Source organism: Phascolarctos cinereus, unplaced genomic scaffold (genome assembly GCF_003287225.1).
Source record: "Phascolarctos cinereus isolate Bilbo 61053 unplaced genomic scaffold, phaCin_HiC Scaffold_3;HRSCAF=262, whole genome shotgun sequence".
NCBI lineage: Eukaryota > Metazoa > Chordata > Mammalia > Diprotodontia > Phascolarctidae > Phascolarctos > Phascolarctos cinereus.
Genome location: NW_027555736.1, coordinates 185,733,321 through 185,753,988, shown reverse-complemented (window position 1 = coordinate 185,753,988; position 20,668 = coordinate 185,733,321). Strand labels below are relative to the sequence as shown.

The 20,668-nt window shown below is 37.3% G+C and overlaps 1 protein-coding gene and 1 pseudogene across 1 annotated transcript in view; both read left to right on the top strand.

Annotated features, from left to right (window-relative positions):
• The window catches only part of INO80 (INO80 complex ATPase subunit), a 117,636-nt gene that overhangs the window by 36,971 nt on the left and 59,997 nt on the right, over positions 1 to 20,668 (top strand). Inside the window, exons 9-19 of the mRNA XM_021009233.2 lie at positions 3,816 to 4,019; positions 7,743 to 7,938; positions 8,327 to 8,394; positions 9,821 to 10,030; positions 10,556 to 10,636; positions 11,572 to 11,667; positions 15,556 to 15,615; positions 16,090 to 16,232; positions 19,277 to 19,361; positions 19,782 to 19,899; positions 20,528 to 20,613. Coding sequence (XP_020864892.1) covers positions 3,816 to 4,019; positions 7,743 to 7,938; positions 8,327 to 8,394; positions 9,821 to 10,030; positions 10,556 to 10,636; positions 11,572 to 11,667; positions 15,556 to 15,615; positions 16,090 to 16,232; positions 19,277 to 19,361; positions 19,782 to 19,899; positions 20,528 to 20,613 — 1,347 coding nt within the window. The remainder of the gene's footprint in view (positions 1 to 3,815; positions 4,020 to 7,742; positions 7,939 to 8,326; positions 8,395 to 9,820; positions 10,031 to 10,555; positions 10,637 to 11,571; positions 11,668 to 15,555; positions 15,616 to 16,089; positions 16,233 to 19,276; positions 19,362 to 19,781; positions 19,900 to 20,527; positions 20,614 to 20,668) is intronic.
• Positions 4,722 to 6,275, top strand: LOC110223632 (sulfide:quinone oxidoreductase, mitochondrial pseudogene; annotated as a pseudogene).

Sequence of the window (20,668 nt, the reverse complement as noted above, 5' to 3'; positions counted from 1 at the left end):
TTAACATTTTGTCCTTTTGGCATGTTTTATGTTATGATTAAAATCTGAAGAAGATCCCATTGATATTTTTTTCGAAGTACACTGGTCTGTTGTCTTCTTTTTGCTGATTAAATTTATTAGCAAACTCAGGAGAGTATCCATTCTATCCAGAGCCTTTTTTAAAAAGAACTTGTCTTCTATTTGGTAAATAAGGTTTTCTTGGAATTTTGATTTGTGGGACAACTTTTAGCTCTTTAGTTAAAGCCTTGGCCCTAGTCCATGGATCAGCAGCCCTTTTGGGCTCTTTTTAGCATTGTTCAGAGCACCTTTCTGCAAAAGGGAGATTAAGAAATTAAACTCAGATTAGCAAGCATTTCTTTAATGTTTTAAGATCAGTATTTCAAAGAAGCAAGATGCATCAATTGATGGAGTACTTTTTTTATTCTCCATGAGGCAAAGAAAATAGGATGAAAAATTTTATTCCTAAGCAAAATTATAATAATTTTTGCATTAACTGACTCACCTGTTCCTTCTAGTGTTAAAAATAAAAAAGTTTACGGTCATTGTTCTCTATCCTTGCATACCTGGTTTGGCTTGAGTCAGTACTGTTTTCCCCTTGTAATGAGGTAATTTAGTCATGTAGTAGGATTTCAATGTTATGCTTCAATTCAGTGGTATTATCCCTAATTCTGACTTGACTTTCCTCCTTCTCTTTCCCTAATCTCATCCCATATGGATAACCACTTCAATTTTATGTTGTCATTTCCTCTAGAAACCTTTGCCTTTTGACCTATTGCTGCTCATCCCTTGCCAAATCTCAGCTCTGGATTCTTTCCATCATCCACTGCCTTAATTTGTACTTACCTGCTGGTGAATGGAGCTGCCTGAAGTCATAATCATGCAAACTAGATACATTACAAATTCATGTTTCTGATTTCAACTAGGCCCTCACTTCAACCAGGCAATCCTCTGATTCCTCCCAAAGGTTCCTTATCTTAAGAAGCTCATTCCAACCTTTCTCTTTCTTTAGGCTTCCCACATCTCCCCACCCTAACTCCAATTCTCTAAGCTGAGGCCTTCTTAGTTTACTGAGAAAATTAAGACACTTGTGGTAAGCTCTCTTCTATTCTTTTCTTCATCAAAAAACCCCTTGACAACATCCTCCATGGTCTCCTTGTTTCCCCTAGTCTCTGATAATTAAGTGGCCCTTCTTTCCACTTTCCAGGAGCCCTTCATTCCCATCTTCTCCTGTCTTCTTCTGTCTTCTCCAACAGACAGCCACCTCAGTCAAGCTTTCTCTTGTTTTTCTATTTGTTTCCCTAGTTTATATATAGTTTATGCATTCTTTGGCATATATGAAGCACTTAATAAATTTTTTAACTCATTCGTTTTTTCTCATCTTTAATCTCTATCTACTTATCTGTCTCCCTCTTTCTTTTTTTAAAAATTAATTTATTTTTAGTTCTCAACATTCACTTCCACAAGATTTTGAGTTCCAAATTTTTACCCCATCTGGCCCCTCCCCCACCCCAAAATGGCATGCATTCTGAATACCCCTTCCCCTAATCTGCCCTCCCTTCTGTCTCTCCCTCACTTCTCTTATCCCCTTCCCCTTCAATTTTCCTGTAGGGCAGGATAGATTACTATACCCCATTTCCTGTATATCTTATTTTCCAGTTGCATGTGAACACAATTTTAGCTTTTGTTTTTAAAACTTTGGGTTCCAAATTTTCTCCCTCCCCACCCACCCTCATTGAGAAAGCAAGCAACTCGATACAAGTTATACATGTGTAGTCATGCAAAACGCTTCCATAGACGTCATGTTGCGGAAAACTAAGTGTATTTCCCTTAATCCTATCCCACCCCCCATTTATTCTATTCTCTCTTTTGACCCTGTCCTGTCTCACTTTTTCTTAAAAAACTTCTACTAGATACTCTCAAATTATCATCCTCCTTGCTTCCTCCCTTTTCGCAACAACATTCCTAGGAAAAGCTCTACTTCCTTTTTTTTTTTTTCCCTCAGCCTAAGACAAGGTTTATCTTTCACTCATCCTTTTTCACACTGACTTCCAACCTCGTTACTCAATAGAAACTGTTCTCTCTAAAGTTAATGATGACCTCTTAATTAATAAATCTCACTTCTCCTTTTCTTTCTTGTCCCCTCTTTTACATTTGTCCCGTTGACTACCTTTGTAGATGTCTTCTCTCTGGGTTTTCATGACACTACTGTCCTAGTTCTTTTCTTTCTTGTCTGTTGCACCTTCCATTCCCTCCAATTCAGGGTTTCCTTCCTGCTCTGAAGATCTTTTACCTTCTCACTCTCTTCATTCTCAGAATATGATAGGGCTGTAGGGAAGGAATGTGATGGTAAGGAGGACCAACTACCAGTGAGACCAGCTTTGACATGGTGTCACTTACTAAAAGCTTTGGCTCAGGGGTGGGGGGATGGGAGTGGGAAACAAGGCCCCATTGATCCTGTTCTCTTCTCTTCTCTCTCCTAATCAGCTCCCAGGGATTTAATTATCTCTCTGTGGAAGAATCACCCATTGACCTATTCAGCCCCAACTTCTTTCAGCTTTAACACTACTTCACACCAGCTGCCTATTGAACATTTCAAACTAGATGTCCTGAAGACATTTAAAACAGATTTTAATATCTTTCCTCAAAACTGTGCTCTTCCAAACTTCTAGTTTCTCTGGAAGGGCATCACCATTCTTCCATTTTCCCATGTTCATAAGCTATAGACATCATCCTTGGTTACTCATTCTTCCTCACCCTGCATATCCATTTAATTGCCAAATCTTTTTGTTTTTGTTGCTTTTTGGTGAGGCAGTTGGGGTTAAGTGACTTGCCCAGGGTCACACAGCTAGTAAGTGCCAAGTGTCTGAGCCAGATTTGAACTTAGGTCCTCCTGACTCCAAGACCAGAGCTCTATCCATTGTGCCACCTAGCACCCTTTAATTGTCAAGTCTTACTGTTACTAGCTCTATAAACCCCAACCCTTTTCCACTCTTCATACCAGTGCCACCTTAATTCAGGTATTAATTTATCCCTCACCTCAGCTATAACAGTAGCCTCCTAATTGGTCTCCCTACTATTAAGTCGCTTTCTACTCCATTCCATCCTCTATACTGCTGCTAAAATGATTATCCCTCTCTTCTAAATTGCCTTGTATGTAACTACCTTGTACTTACTCTCTCTATAATTTCCATTGTTTTATCCTTAGTGCTTGTATCTACAGGCCTAACACCTAACAACCAGGTTTGGAATGGGTAGGTGATTAATAAGTGCTTGTTGATGGATCAGTTGATTGATATGGCTCTCTATATTCTTTATATACCATTTTCCTTTTCTGTATTTCCTGTGTTGGATTGACTGCCATGCCTCATGTTATACACTTTCTATTGAGTGCTTACATTCAATTTCATTTGCAGATTCCAACCCCCCAGTAGCAAGATGTTGGCCATAATATACCATTGTTACATCCCCTCAGTGCTTATCAGTAAAAGGTCCACTGCATCTCTAAGAACTACATTTATTATGTTACTTAGACAAGTCCTTCTTTATAAGTACACAAGTGAACTTCTATCTACTTCAGTCCTATAACATCATAGTCCCTTTTGGTCGCTTATTTTTTAAGTATTGCATAGTATCTCGTCTGATAATAGAGTAATCCAAATTGAACATACTGATATTTAAGTGATGTTATTCATATGAATATGGATAGAAGGGTTGTGTTTGTTAAAGAAGACTAATATTGATGTTTAGGATCCAGAAAGAACTGACATGTAGTATTTGGTTTTCTCCCCTCTTTTGATTCTTTCAATGCTTTGCAGCTTGCCCACCAATGTATGAGGGAAGTACGACGTGCTGCCATCCAAGCTCAAAAGAACTGTAAGGAGACCCTACCCCGAGCTCGCCGCCTCACAAAGGAAATGCTTCTGTACTGGAAGAAGTATGAAAAGGTGGAGAAGGAGCACCGTAAACGTGCTGAGAAGGAAGCCCTGGAGCAGCGTAAGCTAGATGAAGAGATGAGGGAGGTAGGATGAAGGCACAAGAATTAACAAGCTCTGTTTGTAGTACCCAAGTCAAGATTGGTCATATTTATTTCACTGGTTCTAAATTGAACTTGCCATATTATCAAATTTTCCTTTGTAAGAAGCATGACTGTTCTTTAGATCTTAGTAGTAGTAATTATTGGGATATGCTGCAAGACAAAATCCAGTTAGATGTTTTTATGCTTTAGTTAGTCTCCTCATTCTAACCTTCATGTTTCCTTTACCATCACCCTCATGCTCACAACCTAGGTGTGGGTTGCCTTGATTCAAGCATTACAGTACTATAAACTATTATTTGGATCTTCTAGACAGGCAGAGTGCCAGCTTAAACTAGCCTGGGACCAGACCAGGTCAGGTGCCTTTTGTCCCATGCATGTCGGTGTTATTAAAGCTACACAGTTACTGAGTCTAAGCCAGCAGGACTGGTTGGGGTCTACATGTGGTGCTGTGTGGGCACACATAGTAGAGTAAAGAGCAGAAGCACGGATGTAGCTAGTAAGCAAGAAGGTTGAATGATAAAGATACAAGAAAAGAAAGAACAGGATGGACAGGGAAAAGATGAACAGAGAACTTTGAGACATACTCTGCAAAAGAGAGAGAGAGAGGTGGATGGTGAAGCAAAAGTTGAATAGACTCTTGATTAGAATGAAGGACTGACCAGACCCCAGGGTAAATTCCCTGGTCATGAAGGTGTGCTGCTTGCAGGTGGGCAAGTTTCAGCTGTATGCACAGACCACCTCTGCCACCAAGAGATACTCTAGCACCAAGAGGTGCTAGTACTGTGGAGCAGTGGTAGGATCAACATGAGCTCCTGGATGAAGAAAAAAGCAGGGCCTGAAAGTTCAGACACTGGTAGCTTCATCTGGTTGTTCCAGAACAATTGTTATCCCATCAAGAATAGAACGGATCAAATCCAACAGTGAAAGAGATGAATCCAGACAAGAGCTGCATCCACATAGGTGAAGGCAAAGTGTTTACACAGAAGTATCTCCTTTCAGTTGGAGTTTGAAAAGATCAAAGGCTTACCAGAAGGTTTTAGTAATCCCAAAATAGGGTCTAATTATTCTGCCTGAACAGGACTTCAAGGAGGACAGTGCTATTTTCACTTTCCCAAACACTGATTAAACATGCAGGAGCTCCAAAGAAGATCATTTATTTGTCAGAAACCTACTTTAGGAAGACAGGAAAGTGAGCCAATGCCAATATAATTGTCAGTGCTGCCCTCGGTGCCATTTTGGAGGTTAAGAAGTATGTAGAAGTTGGCAAACTACTGCCCACAAGCTGGTTTTACATTTTCGAATACACTGGCTCTCAGGTGGTAGTTTCCCAACCCCAGAAGTAGAAGGAAAGCATCTTAACATAAACTACCAGGAAAATTTAATTGAGGTTTGGCTGGACAAACAGGAACATGTACAAACCTGGAAAGACAAATGATTTCCTATGTCATTCCAACCATGGGGTCACGAGATGTGGCCATGAGCAGTCCAGTTGCAGATGCTGCTGCCTAGATGGGTAAAAACTCTTTTGCGTAACAAATACCCAAATATCCTTGGCATTGGAAACTATACCAATCTTTCCACAACAAAGACAAATGCTACAGTAGCACCCCAGTCTGTAGTATTCAACAAAACAATTCTCCCGTTAACAAAATATGAAAAACCTGTCAACAAGTATGATGGCTGTACATCCTATCCACTTGTTACTAATATGTGATTCTTGTTGAGTTTTACTAGAAATCTTTCCCTTTGATCAGGGTAAAGAACAGCTCTCTATGTCCCTTATGAAAGTTGACATGTGATACCTTTTCTCTATTGGAATAGAATACTAAAGGGATACTGGCATGGTGGAGGATGTAGGGGTGAATAGCAGAAGTGTATGGTTATGGCTAAAGGTTAGGCTCCCCTATTAATATTGCTAGATGCTGACACCTTTTGTTCATCAAAGTGCCTGTGCCTCTCTCTTTGTCCATTAACATCCTGTGGAATATGTATATAGATTTAGGCGACCCTTTTCAGAGTTTCCAGGGAATCTGCCTTGAGTCTGAGGTGAGCACCTAGTTTTCATGTGTTACAGTTGCTGCCCTTTGAAACTTCAAGAGACATTTTAAACTTAGCAGCGCAACTTCAAAGCCTTGAGACAGTTTTGAGTGTAACATATGTCTGTCAAGTCTGTCAAGTGTCCTTACATTTGCATTGAAAATTGGTAGGCATAGCGTTTATCTTTGATTTAAGTGTTTGTTTCCCCCTGAAGTTTAAAAGTAGACATTTATTGTTCTTTAATCAATTTATGATTGCTTAAGGTGAATGCTTTCTTGATGAAGGTAAAAAAAGATGTTATTTTTATATGCTTTTGTTTTGAAAAGTCCATCTCACTCAAGCACTTTAATATTACAACAGTGGACATCCTATAATAAACAGAGATTTTCTCTAATTCTGATGTTCCAGTTTGGATTCCAGTCTTATTGTCTTTTCTGTCCATCTTTCCGTGTTCTCCAGTTTGTGTTCGTCTTCCTTGAAGAATAATTTCATTCGCTAAGCTGGTCTTGATTGTTCTTGGTGAGTTCATAGGCAGTTTGAGTATAGGGTGTTCAGGCTGAACGTTTGTTATGGTTGCCGTTTGTAAATTTTTTTAGGCATTGCTGGAGCTTCTCAGCTTGAGGCAGAATCCTGGGAATATTCTGTTTCTTTGAGAGAGCTTCTATCCTCAGGGGTTGTCATTGAGACTCAGAAGAATTCAGAATTCTTAGTTATTTCATATAGTTTTTGGTAGCACATCTCTTTTGTTTATCATAAAAATTACTATGATCAGGACTGTTCTGAATTGAATATTATAGGTAAAGTGGCTTAGTGGGCAGAATGACAGAGTTGAGTTCTAGTAGATGTGGCTTTAAATTCTGGCTCTGACACTTAACTAGTTTTGTGACTTAATTCCTCATGCTTTGGGCGGTTCCCTAGCATTTATCTACTAGGTCAAACGAGGTCATGAACTTGGTGGAGTGAGTTGCTACTCTTAAGTTCTTCTTGTTGGCAAAATTATAGATTCTTTGCTTAAGAGACACTGGATGAAACACATGTCAACCATCTCTCTTGGTATGTGTGATGTAGACTTTGGTTTCTTTTTATATTTGTTTGTAATAATAACTTTTGAGTGCATAGTGCTAACACATTTGCCTGAGACCTAGGCTTGACTGTATCACTTATTAATTTTATGTCCTTAGGCATTTTACCTTCTGGGGTCCCAGTTTCCTTATTTATACAATGGGTATATTTAATGAGATAATCTCTTTGAAAGTGCTTCAGTGCTGTCAAATTGGGTGATGGGTGCAGGGGTTCTTGTTTTTGTGTTTTTTTATTCATAATAATATTAGTAAGTATCACAAGCAAACAGTGACATAAGCATTTCAGACAGAAGCCTCACTGAAGAAAAGGTCTTGTGTTAAGAAAGTAAATATGGGCTTCCTTGGGACTTCTGAGTGAAGGTAATTCTTATTTTCATAACTCTAGAGTTTATAAAACAGAATTGTGGATTTCAACAAACTTTTTGGCACTTAAGTTTGATCTGACTTAAAGGTATGTCATGAAAAATTAGATGATCTAAGCTTTGATATTTTCTTATTACTAGTTTTGAAATATTCAAGTAAAAACTAAGGTTAAGTATCTCTTTTTTTTTCCTTGTTTTTAAATTTGTGCCTTTTTTTTAAACTAGGCTAAAAGGCAACAACGTAAATTGAACTTCCTCATCACCCAGACAGAGTTGTATGCCCACTTTATGAGTCGCAAACGGGATATGGGACATGATGGAATCCAGGAAGAGATCTTGCGAAAACTGGAGGACAGTTCCACACAGAGACAAATCGATATTGGTGGAGGGGTCGTAGTTAACATCACCCAAGAGGATTATGGTGAGACCTGAGCTGGGAACCATAGGAAGATTGAATAATAGACTTGTGTATTATAAAAATAGTACAAGATTAGGAGTCACTAGACCTGGATGTCAGGCCTGCAACTAATTATGTGGCCTTAGTTAAGTCACTTAATCTCTTTAGTCATCCTTTTCCAATGAGAGCATTGAGGTCTATTATTATGTTATTATTTTGAGATCTGTAAATTCCAATTGAGGTTCTCTAGGAGGTCTCCAGTTGTAATTTTTTATGAAGTTGCTCCACTGCCTAACAGGGATTGCATATATGAGAGGCACCAGGGCATGATGAGAATTATGTGTTTGTATGAATGTTTCTTTTGAAGATAACCTACTTTTTAAAATGTTGTGTGGATTTTTACTTTTTTTAGATAGCAACTACTACAAAGCCCAAGCCCTGAAAAATGCTGAAGATGCTTACCAGATTCACCAAGCTCGGGTGAGTCTTAGAGGTTTAAAAAAAATGATCCCCCAAAAAACCTTTTAACTAAGGATCTGTTGATCACATTTTCTGTGAAAGGTTCTAAACATCCCCTTTCTCATGTGTTAGTCAAGTTCACTGTTTACCTTTGGAAAATTAAGAAAGTAGGACAATAAGGGAAAAAGTAATTCCGTGGTCAAGATGTGAGGGTGTCCTTATTGAAGTTAATTCTGTTTTCCTTTTTTTTTTTTTTTTGTTCGATTGTATTAATGTAGGAAGCAGTTCACTATGGTTCTGTGCATTGGAGCAAGAGGGTCCTTAGATGTGGCAAAAAATTCTTTATTTGCACTCATCACTAACTTAAATTTAACATTTTCTTCCATTGCTAATTTTTTTATTAAAATGGTCTAAAAAGAAGGCTTCAATAGACTGTCAAACGGTCCATGACACAAAAAATTTAAGTACTCCTGCATTAGAGTAGATTTGGTTGTCAAGAGAGCTTTATGATGATAGTTTCTCTGTTGTCTGATATTCAGTGGGATTAGTCTGTACTTGATACAAAGAATTTTAACTCATTAGGCAGTGCTCTAGTTGTATGATGGTTAGTGACATAATGTCTACAAAATTTCTCTGGAAATACTGAAGTTGAATTAAGAGAAATATAGATTTAGGTAACCCTTTTCAGAGCTACCAGGGAGCTTTTTAGAAACACTATACTGGATCCTTTTTCTTACTGTTCTTGATTATCATAGGATATTATTATAGGTGAGATGGTATTTTGATGAGGACTTCCTGGTTTTTAGGTAATGAACTGTCCTTGTGTGGCAACTTTTTTTTTTTTTGGTGAAGCAATTTAGGATTAAGTGACTTGCCCAGGGTCACACAGCTTATACGTGTCAAGTGTCTGGTCTGAGATCAGATTTGAACTCAGGTCCTCTTGACTCCAGGGCCAGTGCTCTATCCACTGTGCCACCTAGCTGCCCTAAATACCACCCTGCTTCCTAATTATCCTTTTTTTGGGGGGAGGCAACTAAGATAAGTCACAGGTCCTTAACTTTTGTTTCATGGACCCTTTGGCAAATCAGGTGATGCCTCTGGACCCCATCTCAGAATAATGTTTTTAAATGATAAAATACAAGGATTACAGATGAAACCAGTGATACTGAAATGCAGTTATTAAGATATTTTAAAAAATAAGTTCATGGACACACACCACTCCCCCCTCCCCCCCCAAGTTAAGAATATTTTATTTAGATGCTGTGCTGTTTTATCAAATTAAGTATGACAAATAATGTTGAGGTGGTGATTCGATTTATATAGGATTTTAAAAATGTATTTCCATTATGGTTGTCTCTGTTAATTAGTACAAGGTGTGGAGTACTGTTAATATTTTAGGGCTTTTGCTAGCATCTTACCTATTTTTAATTTTTTTTTTATTTTCCAGACAAGGTCATTTGATGAAGATGCAAAAGAGAGCCGGGCAGCAGCCCTACGAGCTGCAAACAAATCAGGCACTGGATTTGGGGAGAGTTATAGCCTGGCAAACCCATCAATCCGAGCTGGGGAGGATATTCCACAGCCCACAATTTTTAATGGCAAATTAAAAGGCTATCAGCTGAAAGGCATGAATTGGTTGGCCAATCTGTATGAGCAGGTGAATTTAAGAGCTGTGCCACCCTTTGTACCTGCTTTCTTAAAGTCAGTCATTGACCCAGGTGATTGAGAAGTGAGCACAAGGAAATATTTTAGATTTAAACCCTTTTACAAACATTTTCTTTTCACTTTTTAAGAAACAGTGTCAGCCAGCTAATGCCTTAAAATGATATCTGACTTCTTTATGAAAAATGGATCATATACAGCTGTGTTCTACTGGAGAGATTTATTTGAGATTTATTTATGTTCTAGTTTGAGTGGGCATAGTAAACACAGCTATATGCTCATTGCTCACATTAGATAGAGGATGAAAGATTCTGGTGAATATACTAGGTCTTTTTTATACTGTTTGTTGTTTAGTTCTAGCTGTATAACTACAGTGCTGCAGATGGTTATTCCCATACACATTCCCATGGGACATTGTCCCTAGTCTCCTAAGTTAACTTTTGTAGTATCTTAAATGTTGGTGTAGACTGTGTAGGGAAGTAGTGACTTTGTGTTGGGTTTTTTGTTGTTGTTTTTTCAGGGCATTAATGGAATCCTGGCTGATGAGATGGGTCTTGGTAAAACAGTGCAAAGCATTGCCCTTTTGGCACATCTGGCTGAAGTAGGTGACCTCAGTTTCTTTGTTTCATGTTACTTTTTTCCACCTGCTGTATGCTCCTGTCCACCTGGACTCATACCCTTGACTCTGAACATATACTGTGCTCTCAGTCTTGTGTCTCTGTTCACACTGTTGTTCCCTGGGCCTGAATTTCTACTCATCCTATATTTTTCAGTAAAATTTATTGATACATTTTATTTTGACAGAATTATATACTTCCCAATAAACGTCCAAATAAGCTCCCTCCCAACAAAGTATATTCCTTGCAAACAGTTTTTCAGCTGTTAAGAGTCCTTTAACTTGGATTGTATTGTAGTAACTTTTTGACTGTTGCATTAACCAGTTTTATATGTGTGTGTGTGTGTGTGTATAAACAACTTTATTTTGTTCTAATAATGAGATATGCAGTTCTTCTGGTTTTACTTTCATCTTTCATTGCTTCATGCAAGATCTAGTATTTCTGACATATTTGTCATCCTGACAGTAAAATAATATTCTACTACATTGAAATTTATAACAAAATAGCTTTTGAGATTTCATAATCATAAGATCTTAGCAAAAATCAAAGGTGCTAATAGGTTCCTGAAGTCAGTCTGTTCTGATTGCATTATATTTGAACTGATTGGCATTGCAGCAAAGTACTGCATTATGTTAACTGTGTTATTCCTGCCAGTTGATAAAGGTTGAAATAGATTTTGTTGCAAGGCCATATTAGAGAAAATAATATCGTGATTTGTAATCTAAGGTGCAAAAACAAATAATTACTTTTGGAGCAGCATTGTGTTCTTAAAAGGAATCCTGTTAGTGCTTGGCTAGGAGACATCTTTTGTTAAAACCTATGCTTGCTACAGTGGAGCTACTCTTATCATAATTCTTTATTAAATGGTTTAAGTAATTGTAAGAATACAGTTGACTGAACCAGTTTTTGGTTGTTGCAGAGAGAGAACATTTGGGGACCTTTCTTAATCATTTCCCCTGCTTCTACACTCAATAACTGGCATCAAGAGTTTTCAAGATTTGTTCCTAGATTTAAGGTAACAAATACATTTTTTTGTGGATCCTAAAGAACTTGCTTATTTTTCTGTAGTTAATTATATCACATGACTGAATGACTTAATTACTAATAATAGGTTGTAGTTTGGAGTTTTTTTCTCTCTGTTCTTTTTGTTTCCAAAACACTATATATTCATTAATGGAATTCCTTTTGACCTCAAAGAGAAGGGCATGAATGTTTTCTCCATGAACGGGAAACTTAAGGATCAAGTAAGGTATTAAGTTGAGGGAAGCGTTCAAGGACATATAGACCATTACATTCCGTTGGGGAGAGGCAGCACACAAAAAGGAACTAAAAAGGTGTTTGGTACTTGCTGGTGCCAATCTGAGGAGCCCTGGCTACACTGGCTTAGAACTGAGCATGAATACTTCTTCCCAAGGTCCTGCCTCGGGCAGAGGTCAAAAAGTAGTCTGAGGAGTCAGGAGCTGTAGAATAAATGCATATTCTACATTTCTGAACTCAGATCTTTAGTGCATGAAGATTTGTGTGAACTGGTATGATGCAGAGTAAGCAGAAGTAGGAGAATGATTTGCATGACTGGGGTAAGGTAAAGGAAAATAAGACTGCACAATTTCAGAACTAATCAGTTCAGGTACCCATCCTGACCTCAAAAGGACTTGCGGAGAAGCACACTTCTCCTCTCTTGGCAGAGAGATGGTGGATGAAATAAGACATGGCCACATAATGATTTGTTTTTCCTAAATGTACTTTTTTGTTACAAGGACAGATTCTATTGTAGTAGGTAAAGGGAGTCTTTAGGAAGTGGCAATGATATACAAAAAAAAGGGCATTAAGAAAATAATAAAAAAGTTATTGTTTATATCAGAAAATGCAGTTATGAAAATATCAGTAAACATTTATGCATCTGCCTTCTTTCCCAGCTCTGGGAAAATCTTTAAGAATAATACACACACAACGAGGGCATGCTTGATGAAGGCATGAAAAAGGAACTAGCATGCTTCTGCAACTTAGATTTTACAACAGACCAGATCTTTAATCTTTATAGTTACATTATTTACTGAAAGGTATAGAGCAGGGGTGGGGAACCTGCAGCCTCAAGGCCACAGGTAGCCCTCTAGGTCCTCAAGTGCTGCCCTTTGACTGAATCCAAACTTCACAGGACAAATCCTCAATAATAATAATCTTTCACAGAACAAATAAATCCTTAAGAGGGATTTATTATAGGGAATACAAAATTCTTCTCTATTTTTTGTTCAATACTCATTTGATTCAGTAGTGAAAAAATAGCTGCCTTTAACACCTTTATTTCATTAGTATATCTCACATTCATTATTAAAATGTTTTAAGATTCCTTGAAATACATAGCAACAATGGTAATTGTGTGATACATAAAACACAGAGACATATGCATACCAAATTGTTTGATACTATGCCAGGATGAACCTAGGAACAATATGAATACAATTACAAAACACTTTTCACACAACTAAAATCAGATCTAAATAAGTGGAAAGAAATCAGTTGCTCATGGGTAGAGCTAATATAATTAAAATGACAATCCTACCTACATTAATTTACTTATTCAGTGCCATACCAGTCAAATTACCAAAAAAATTATTTTATAGAGCTAGAAAAAACAACAAAATTCATCTGGAAGAATAAAAGGTCAAGAATATCAAGGGAATTAATGGGGGAAAAAAATTCAAAGGAAGGTGGCCTAGTCTTACCAGATCTAAATCTATATTATAAAGTGACAATCATCAGATTGTTTGATACTGTCATGGAGGATATAGAAAGAGAATAATTCCCTGTGGATGTTCAGGTCTTCCACATGCAGCTATCACATTGTGCTGGCTATGTACTGGTGTGGCTCATTGTAAAGCCTCCTAAATATGATCCGTAGTCACATAAAAAGAGTTTCACCTATCCATGCACAGAGAAAAAACTAAGGGAATGATGACCATTATCCAAACTATGACAAGTAGTTGGTTAAATGGTCCACAGAGCTAGCCCATCAGTATTTAAGCAGACACTATAGATGGACAGTGAGCTGGATGAACCCAGAATTGATTGGGAACAAGAGAAGGGGCTGAATAAACATTGGGAAGTTGCCTTATCATCCCAAGCTTTTCTCTAAAATAAAGGGAAATTTGTTTTCCCTAAAACAGATGTTCTACCATTGATAGTATATGGCTATGAATCATGAAATAATATAACCTCTAAATAATTCAATTTTTAGATCATTCAAAGGGCATTGGATGGAGGGATAGGTGGTGGGCATGAGTAGGTAGCAGCATATTAACCAATGAGAAAGTATATGTAAGAAGCCATGTAATATATTATCAAAGAAATGTACAACCAGAAAAAAGAAGTGGTCTGTTCACATAGTAAGATCAGCAATAATCAGTGGAAATCCCATTCATTCTGTTGTTTTCAGCACAGCCTCAAAAGTCCATAAGGGCCCTCACACATTTGGCGGATCCCTTGTAGACTATTTACAGGAGAGACTGGACGAGGTACATGAGCTGAAACCAACATAAATGAATGATAAAACATTTATTAAGTGCTTTCTATGTTCCAGGCATTGTGATAAGCAGTAAGGATACAAATATAAGGAAGCAAGATAGTCTTGGGCCTTCAAAGTACTTATATTCTAATGAAGGAAGACAGCACGTAAAGGAGAGCTAAAAGATGGAGCAGGACAGGGTCTTGGGTCTTGGAAACAGCAACATGGTTTGGGAATGTCCAGGAAGTGACATGGAAGTCTGATCCTGGGCAACATAATTCAAAAGCACACCTCTCAGAACCCAGGGTGATTCTGATATCAAAGTTCACAGTTCCCTGTAAGGGAGGGAGATAGGGATAGTGGCCTGAGTGCAAGGAACATGGTTTCGAAATAGCTAGGAAGTGACCTGAAATTCATGCATTGCACTCTGCTGAATTATATGTGTAACCACATTGAGGTCATGGCTTCATTGAATTATGTCAAGGAAAGGAAAAGTAGCTGGGATGTCTTAGGAGTGATTTTTCTATTTGTTCTTACTTTTGAACTTCAAAGCTAAGAGTCCTTCCATTTTCTAGAAAACTTTGGTTTTCATAGGTAGAATCCATTTATTTATTTATTTTTGGCAAGGTGTAGTAGAGTATGAAATGTAAATTATATAAATTCCATAACATATTAGCTACATATGATACAGATGTTAATGATGCTTTTGTTAGAATTTCAGCCCCTAGAATGCAGAACCTTTTTATTTATTTGTTTATATATTTATTTTATATGACACTTGGCATATTATAAATAATAAGTTCTATATAAGTCTTTTAAAAATACCTGTTATGGGGCAGCTAGGTGATGCAATGGATAGAGCACAAGCCCTGGAATCAGAAGGACCTGAGTTCAAATCCAATCTCAGACTTATAACACTCAGTAGCTGTGTGACCCTGGGCAAGTCACTTAACCTAAATTGCCTCACCTAAAAAAAATGCTATGCCACTCAAGAGCTTTCAGTTGTTCCTCTATTGTCCAGTAGATGGCAGTGTTATACTATATAAGTTTAGTATTATTCTTGACATAGTTTTGGATCTCCACCTCTTTATTGACCTAAATGACTTAGGAATGAAAATGTCTTACATTTTGTGTTCAGATTTCTCTAGCTTGTCTGTTTAACCTTTTTTGTTGTTTTTTATCAAAGACAAAAAGGTCCTTGGTACCTTACAAAAGAATATGCTTAGGTGTGGACTCTGCACATAAAAGTGATCATCTAAATTAGAATTTAAAAGCACTGGGTTTATGGAGTGGTTTACATTCATCCTATTTATTAGTTTATTCCATATTCTAAAGAAGAACATATCAATAACCACGGCTATAATGTTACTAGAAAAAATAATCTCATTAATGATGTTGCAGGTGCTGCCATATTGGGGTAATCCTCATGATAGAAAAGTCATCAGGAAATTCTGGAGTCAGGTAACAATCATCTTACCCTTGCTATGCATGCATTAGCTCCAATATACATTAAAAAAAGTTACATATAATGTTTAAAATCTGAATGTACAATTTTAGGCATTCAACAAAAAGTTTTACTTTTGTCCTTTTTCTACCATGCTTTTCATCTTGAAAGGATTAACCAGGCCTGGCACAGTAGTAGTTTGAATGGGATTAAGCAGAAGCCTTTCTTTTTTGTTAAATGAGTTGAAGACCTCAATTTGTAGCTATAGTGGTAACTGCTTTTAAAGCAATTAAATCTCATTTCTTTTATTCCATATTGTCCTACTTATAATGGGAGAGTGGGGCCCCTGGAATAACCCTTTCCCCTCTACCTCTCTATCCCTTTTAAAAAGTTCTTCACTAACTTTGTTGCTTTGAAGACAATTCAGCCCCAAACACATTGTCTTATGGATTGTCAGATGTCTCCTTATCCTTTTCCTTTTGTGTTTACAGAAGACACTCTACACTCAGGATGCTCCTTTCCACGTGGTGATCACCAGCTATCAGCTGGTGGTTCAGGATGTGAAGTACTTCCAGCGGGTGAAATGGCAATACATGGTATTAGATGAGGCCCAAGCTCTTAAGAGTAGTTCCAGGTAACACAAAGGGTAGAAACTTGGCCTTTGTGGTGAGGGCTTATACTCAGACAAAAAAAAAAACAGATCTGAGAACTTTCAGAATATAGTGTGTTATGGTCTGTGTATGAGCTGTGTACCTGCCTAAAGAGTAATTGTACTTAGCATGGTACTTAGCATGGAACATGCATACTGATGCTGGATTTTTCATGACTTCTTCCTCCCTATTATATATTTCATAACAGTATAATTTGACAATCAGTATAGTAGTGCTCAGGCAGAACTTCTTTCTACACAGGGAATCTCTTTTCTACTTTATCTTTGTGATTGTTTTGTGACTGCAGTTGACAAAAGCTCTAAGAGTGGGATGAAAAATGTAATCAAAATAAAATCCTGTGTTGTGTATATATATAAAAAAGACCCCTTCTGTTCCCAGAATACTGCCTAGGGGTCCAAGAGTACTAAACAACACTTAAGTTGTTTTTCTGTTTGTTTTGAAAGGAGCTAATGTTTAAGATGCAATGTTACCATAGTAGTCAGTTACCTCTAAGGTCCAAAACCAGACAGCAAATAATGACTTGGATTAATAGCAGGTCAGATGTCCCTATTATATATCATAACTATGACTTTTTATAATTAATTCTTATAAAATCTGTAGCGTTTTCTTGAGTATTCTATGTTTACTTATAGTTTTATGTTTAATAAAGCTTCTTGAATCAATTGAAAAGGTAATCTACCTTTTCAGAGGATTATCATCATGTCCCTGTGGAAAAATAAGTTAGTAAATGGAAATACCACAGTCTAGAACTGTATAGCTGAAAGGTTCCCCAACAATAGAAGATAAAACTTTTTTCACCTTCAGGGCAGAGATGTAGAGGTCTAAAATGATTGGGTGTTGTTAGCATTGTCAGATATAGTTGGTATATTGGCTCTTTTTACTTAAATGCCTTTTTTTGTCATGAGAATTTAGTCTGGGAATTGTAGCAACTGATAGATAAGAGGAACCAATAAAACTTTTTTTAAAAGTCATTTAGGAAAGAAAAAGAAAAATAAGTTATTATTTTGGCCAGAAGGTGTCATTTATCACCCCAGCATCTCATTAATTGTGTGTGCAGTTTAGTCAGTTTCAAAAGGCACCCTAAAAATCAACTTAGAGCTTCATCTCACACTTTATCAAACTTCTATCTAGTAAGAACTGTTGTAGAAAGCTAGAAGAAACTAGAGTAGTATTTCAGTTGCAGAAATAGGTTTTTAGGGGCAGCTAGGAGGCTCAGTGAATAGAGCTCTGGCTTTGGAGTCAGGAGGACCTGAGTTCAAATCCGGCCTCAGACACTTGACACTTACTAGCTGTGTGACCCTGGGCAAGTCACTTAACCCCGACTGCCTTACCAAAAAGCAAAAAAAAAAAAAGTTTGTATTAAACAAATAGAAGGTGTTTAGGAACAAGGTGATATATTTTTGTTTAGAAGATATGGACTAGAGTAGACTTATGATTTCATCGGTATAGATGACTCCGAAGAGAGAAGATGCTCTCTACCAATGCATGGAGGTTTATGAGAGTTCCCTAGAGCACAGGTATCAAAAACATGACCTCAATACTCCCAAGTATGGCCTGAAGCAGATTGAAATGTAATTGGGAAATATTGAATAACTCTCTTCTTTTCTTTATTTCTCTCTCTCTTTTTTGGGGGGGTGAGGCAATTGGGGTTAAGTGACTTTTGCTGGGGGTCACATCGCTAAGACATAGTCAAGTGTCTGAGGCCAGATTTGAACTCAGGTCCCCCTGACTCCAAGGCCAGAGCTCTGTCCACTGCACCATCTAGCTTCCCCTTGTAACTGGGAAATTTTAACAAAATAAATAAAAATACAACAATACATAGGTTATAGTATGTTTTAAAACTATATTAATGTGTAGCCCACAAGAGTCCTCCCCCATTTCTGTTTGAGTTTGATGCCCGCCCTGGAGCACTGAGGAATAAAATGACTTGCCTGTGGGCACATAGTATGTGTCAGAGTTGGGCCTTGAGCATTAGTTTTTCTGGCTTTGAGACCAACTCTATCCTCCTTCTTTATTACATAGAAATTAAAAATGTGTTTATAGCAAAAAGATCAAGATCAAAAGAAAAATGACAGACTTGCAAATAATTTACAACAAATATAAAATTTGAAAATTTAGTCAAGGGTAAAACTCGTATCACTAATGAAAAACATTCAAATCATTTGAGTTGTTCTTACAAAGAGAAATAAAAATATAAATAACAACTTGAAAAAATGTTTACCAGCACTCACAAACAAAAGCACATTTGAACATTCTTGAGGTTCTACCCATCGGAATTATCAGATCATTCCTTTTTTTTACTCTTTTCCACACACACACACACACATTGGAGATACTTCAAACCTGAATTTGAAGCCCTACCTGCTACACACAAGTGAATATCTAGTGGTATCATGTTTTAGATAAACTTAACAGAAAATCTGTCTCATGGAAGAAACATGCAGAAAAAATCTATTGAACATTCATTCATAAGGAATTATTTTTCTTCCTAGGAAAGACCTGAGTTTTTTCATATTATTCTATGGCTCAAGTGTCATGTTAGAACAGTTGGTCCCTTTGTAGTTTTCTTTTGTCAAACAATATTTTTATTGACATCTTTTGTTTTACATCAGCTCATTTCTCTTATATTGCTTCCTTGTCCGTCACCCAGACAACCAACGAGCCCTTATAACAAATACAAAAAAAAAAGAAAATTTGGGGGTTTGTGGGGGTTGGGAAGGAGTTGAGCTAAACTTACCTATGTGTCATCTAAGTATGACAATATATGCTATGTCCCACATTCCTAGTTCCCCACTTCTGAAAAGAAGGGTGAGGAAAATGCATTTTCAGGATGTTAGAGACAATTCAAAGTCCAAAACTGATCAGAAGAGTACATTCACGTGCTTTTTTGATGATTTGATACTTCAGTTGAATTGATATACCATGTGAATTTTATTGTGCAGCTTCCAGTAAAGAATTAGAAAATGGACTCTGCACTAACTTAACTCTGTGATTTTCTTTTTGGCAGTGTTCGGTGGAAGATCCTCTTGCAGTTCCAGTGTCGAAATCGGCTTCTGCTCACAGGGACCCCTATTCAGAACACTATGGCCGAGGTGGGCATCACGCAGGGAAGAGAAATGTCTGCGTTCATCAGTTTAGCATCCAAATATTATAACATGTGTCCACTGCCTTTTGGTGGTGTCTTCACCCTGTAGTTTTAAATGAAAGAAAAACACCTGGACACTTAAGAGTTAACCTTTTTCTTAAAAGGAAATTGATCCCGTTCTACAATAAATCTGAAATGAGCAAAAGCTAATATTTTTTTTAAACCTAGAAATGTGCTGTAGTACAGGTAACTCCATATAACTTGTACTCAGAGAGGGAAACACACGTGGAAAGCCTGTGGTCTTTAGTGAGATGAAGAATGCAGCTATCTACATGGTGTCTGTTGGCACTTAACAAATCTGGAGATGTTTGGTTAAAAAGCACCTGTCTCTTTGTTGATAGTCATTTTTCCTTTATTTTACTACTAGCTTTGGGCTCTGCTACATTTCATCATGCCAACATTATTTGATTCCCATGAAGAATTTAATGAGTGGTTTTCCAAGGACATTGAGAGCCATGCTGAGAACAAGTCTGCCATTGATGAGAGTAAGTTATCACTGTGGGTCTTCTCATTTCTTCTTAATCAACCAATATAAAGAACCTCATACTTGTGTTTTTTTCTCCTTCAAATTGAGTCGTTGTGAACAGTCATTTTTATCCCAGTATAATACAAAAGAGCCATAAGGGTTTTTTGGTTTGTTTTTCTCCATCTGTTGATTGTCACATGTCTTAAATAGGCAATATTAAGGTCAAAGATGGTAGCTTTTTGAACAGTATAATATATTTTCTTTTTTCTTTGACAGCCCATTTAGAACATTGCACAAAGTAGGGAAGGGGTGTGTGTGTGTGTGTGTGTGTGTGTGTGTGTGTGTGTGTGTGTGTGTGTGGTGTGTGTGGGGGTGGTGTGTGTGTGTATTACTAAGACTTACAAAGAACCTTTTTTTTTTCCCCAGAAGACACCATTACAGAATATGGGCACATCAATAAGAAATTGTAAAAAATTTGGGTTCCTATTTGAGAAAATTTCATGTCCCTCTTTTACGGTGAATTCTTGGTCTGCAAGTGAGCAGTATATGAATACTAGGTTAGGCAATGAATGGAGCATCCTTGTATTTTTGGCTTTTTGTGCTAACTCAAAATTGTCTGTTGTTGGTGGTATGACCTGTCATTTCAGATCAGTTGTCTCGGTTACACATGATCTTGAAGCCATTTATGTTGAGAAGAATCAAGAAGGATGTGGAAAATGAGCTGTCAGACAAGGTGAGGAGAGAACATTTTGGGGTACCCTTATCTCTCTCCTTCCATAGCACTGTCC